The sequence below is a fragment of the Citrus clementina genome, unplaced genomic scaffold (genome assembly GCF_000493195.1).
Source record: "Citrus clementina cultivar Clemenules unplaced genomic scaffold, Citrus_clementina_v1.0 scaffold_1, whole genome shotgun sequence".
NCBI classification, from domain to species: Eukaryota; Viridiplantae; Streptophyta; class Magnoliopsida; order Sapindales; family Rutaceae; genus Citrus; species Citrus x clementina.
In genome coordinates, this window is record NW_006263303.1 from 13,578,640 (window position 1) to 13,582,438 (window position 3,799).

General features: G+C 38.4%; 1 protein-coding gene across 1 annotated transcript in view; it reads left to right on the plus strand.

Moving 5' to 3' along the window:
* The first annotated feature begins 665 nt into the window (after positions 1-665).
* Positions 666-3,799, plus strand: part of LOC18056065 (probable auxin efflux carrier component 1c) — a 4,161-nt gene continuing 1,027 nt past the window's right edge. The window contains exons 1-4 of the mRNA XM_006451559.2: positions 666-2,463; positions 2,547-2,787; positions 3,066-3,151; positions 3,507-3,664. Coding sequence (XP_006451622.2) covers positions 1,278-2,463; positions 2,547-2,787; positions 3,066-3,151; positions 3,507-3,664 — 1,671 coding nt within the window. The 5' untranslated portion in view covers positions 666-1,277. The remainder of the gene's footprint in view (positions 2,464-2,546; positions 2,788-3,065; positions 3,152-3,506; positions 3,665-3,799) is intronic.

A 3,799-nucleotide genomic window follows, 5' to 3' on the forward strand; every position in this document is an offset into this window, starting at 1 on the left:
ACTGCTGGAATTGGAGCTTTTGAGGGCTAGTAAATTAATCGATTAGGGTTTCTGTTATTTGGGATGATTTTTTGTTTTTCTAATTTTTTAATTTTTAAAGTCAAGACAAAGTTGAAACTTTTAAATTTGAGTGCATCTGCATTTTCAAACCTCGAATCAAGAAACTTAATTAAGATATAACAGTCCCACGCCAACAGATCTACGCACTTGTGAGTAGACTCTCATTTCTTATTTTTATATTAACGTGAAGCGCACCATATTCATTCTAATATGCACATTTATTTTAATAAATAAACACTAATAATAATTTCAATTTCGGATTCTATCTTGTCAGTACAAAAATAAACGCACTATTAAAATTTAGCCCGAGCCGTTGGAAATGCCAAGTAAGATATGGCTAGCAATGGACAATTTAGGATCCACGTGAAGGAATCACCCATTCACCCTACTTCAAAAATGCTTGTCCTCTTTTACGCCAAATTTAGCGCCCCATATCTAAGCGCGTGGAGCCGTTCACTTCTCCCTAAAATGATATAAATTAATTTTGCCAGAAAATTAGGAAATGGAAGAATATTAGAATTACCATTAGCTTTCTCACAAATATCTATAAGAAGGGGAAATCATAATAAGCATAAACACACACAGCTATTTACAACCCATGAAGATAAAAAAGCGAATCCATTCCAAGAAGAAAGAGAGAGAGAGAGAGAAAAAGAAAAAAGGCAAGAGGGAACAGGCTCTTTACAAAGCTTAAAAAGCTCTTAAAACAAGTACTCGGAGACACATCCACCTCCAGGCTCCCACCAAACAAAAGTGCTTTTTCTACTTATATACTTTGCACAACCATTAGCCAAGTCCATTGAAGATAGAGCCTCCCCTCCTCCCCACACAGATTTTAAGATTTACCAAGTTATATATATCTCTCTCTCAAATCCAAACACAAATACTACTCAAAACAAAAAGGATAAAAACAAACAAAATAAAAAATAAGTTTAAAAAGCAAAATACTCTGTGCTTTGGGGAATGCAAGTGCAAGCTTGCTCACAGCTCTCAAAGCTGTATCAGTGAAAACAAATTCCTCTGTTCTGCTTATTACTACCCACTACTCCAAAACCCCAAAAACACATGCTGTTCCCTTTGTTTTCCTCTCATCTTCGTTGTCACTTCCACCAATATTTCTTCTTCTTCAACCCCCCACCCTTCTCTCTTTCTTGTTTCTTCTTTGATTGCTAAGTTTTGTTAATTCATTCAATTAGTATCGTTGCAAGTAACCAAAGATGATCACACTCGCAGACTTTTACCATGTCATGACTGCAATGGTTCCACTTTATGTGGCCATGATCTTAGCTTATGGGTCAGTGAAATGGTGGAAGATTTTCACTCCTGATCAGTGCTCAGGCATCAACCGTTTTGTTGCTCTCTTTGCAGTCCCCTTGCTCTCTTTCCATTTCATCTCATCCAACGACCCTTACAAAATGAACTTGAGGTTCATTGCAGCTGATACTCTTCAAAAAATCATAGTCCTTGTGGTTCTAGCAATTTGGAGCAAGTTGAGCAAAAGGGGTTGTTTAGAATGGACCATCACTCTATTTTCAGTATCAACTTTACCAAACACTCTAGTCATGGGCATTCCTTTACTCAAAGGAATGTACGGCGAGTTCTCTGGAAGCTTGATGGTGCAAATAGTTGTTCTTCAATGCATCATTTGGTACACTTTGATGTTATTCATGTTTGAATATAGAGGTGCCAGGTTGCTTATCTCTGAGCAATTCCCAGACACTGCTGGCTCTATTGTCTCAATACATGTTGATTCTGACATCATGTCACTTGATGGAAGGCAGCCACTTGAAACAGACGCTGAGATCAAAGAAGATGGAAAGCTTCATGTCACTGTCCGAAAATCAAATGCCTCAAGATCAGACATTTTCTCAAGAAGGTCTCAAGGGCTGTCGTCAACAACTCCACGCCCATCAAACTTAACGAATGCAGAGATTTACTCTTTGCAGTCATCAAGAAACCCAACACCACGAGGGTCAAGCTTTAACCACGCTGACTTTTACTCAATGATGGCCGGTGGCCGCAGTTCAAACTTCGGCGCCACTGACGTGTATGGTCTCTCGGCGACGTCGCGTGGACCCACCCCAAGACCATCTAACTATGAAGATGAAGCTAATAATGCTAACAAGTCAAGGTTCCATCACTACCCGGCACCAAATCCGGGCATGTTTTCTCCAACTAATAATAATACTAGAGTTAATGCCAGTGCAAATAAGAAGGCTATTAATGGTCAAGCTCAGCAGAAAGGAGAAGATGGTGCTGGAGCTGGAGCTGGAGCTAGGGATCTTCATATGTTTGTTTGGAGTTCGAGTGCTTCTCCTGTATCTGATGTATTTGGTGGCCATGATTATAATAATAATGACCACAAAGAAGTGAGATTGGCTGTGTCACCACAAGGAGGAAAAGGTAGTTAGAAGCATTTCATTTAATTAATTAAAAGTATTTTTATTTAATTATCGATTAGAAGTAGCTTAATTATAATTTTACAGGAGAGGGTGGTGGTGGTCATGAAGAGTACATGGAGAGAGAAGATTTTAGCTTTGGCAACAGAAGAGGATTGGAGAGCAACAACAATGAAGGAGAAAAAGTTGGTGATGAGAAGCCTAAAGCTATGCCGCCGACAAGTGTAATGACAAGGCTTATACTGATTATGGTTTGGAGAAAACTTATCAGAAATCCCAACACTTACTCCAGCTTAATTGGCCTCGTTTGGTCATTAGTTTCGTTCAGGTACATGACATGTTAGCTCCACTTGTCGCTTTCGATCGGAGTAATGATGTTCACGGGAAAAAAAAAACGACAAAAATAGTGATAAATCAGATTTAATATCATAATTAAAAAAACAAAGCTATTCGACACTGATTTATTAATGCTTTATGTCGCCGTTTTGTTTAATACATTTTTCCTACCAAAAAATTTGCTTGTGTGCTCATCAGTTTTGGCATCTGAGTTTAGTTAATTGACCTAACTTGTTGGTTTAATTTGCTGCTGTTGCTTGCTTGTTTAAGGTGGAATGTACAAATGCCTGCTATTGTAGCAAAGTCCATCTCCATTCTGTCAGATGCAGGTCTCGGCATGGCCATGTTCAGTCTTGGTCAGTAAATGCTTCGTTATACTCTTTTTCCTTTAGTAATAAATCTTTTCTTATTCTCCCTTACTTTTTCATAATTAAATGTTGTAAACAAAGCAAAACAGTGTAGTCATGATAATGTGTTGGGTTTGCTTTATGTCTTTTAACTCAACAGATCCATCTCTTTTTGCCAAGTTTTTGATATAACGGGTAGTGATGGGTAGTAGTGGTGCTAGTGATGATGATGATGAAAGTTTTCTGGGGGAAAAACAAAAACAAAAATAAAAGTCTGACAAATGACAATGGGGAGAGATGTTGTGTTGGATGTTGGTGATGGGCATGCTTAATTTAATTTCTTTTTTGATGTGATGACATGCAGGTCTGTTCATGGCTTTGCAACCAAGGATAATAGCATGTGGAAATTCCATTGCAGCTTTTTCAATGGCTGTGAGATTCCTCACAGGTCCAGCTGTCATGGCAGCTGCTTCCATTGCTGTTGGCCTCAGAGGCGTTCTCTTACACGTTGCCATTGTACAGGTCACTTTACTCTCCTCTGCTTCCTTCTGACACAGCCAATCCAACTTAACTACAAAAGCTCCAAAATATTTGCTTTCTATAAAGCATATATTTTCTTCTCCTAGATAACGTTTTTTATTATTTCTCAAACCCATT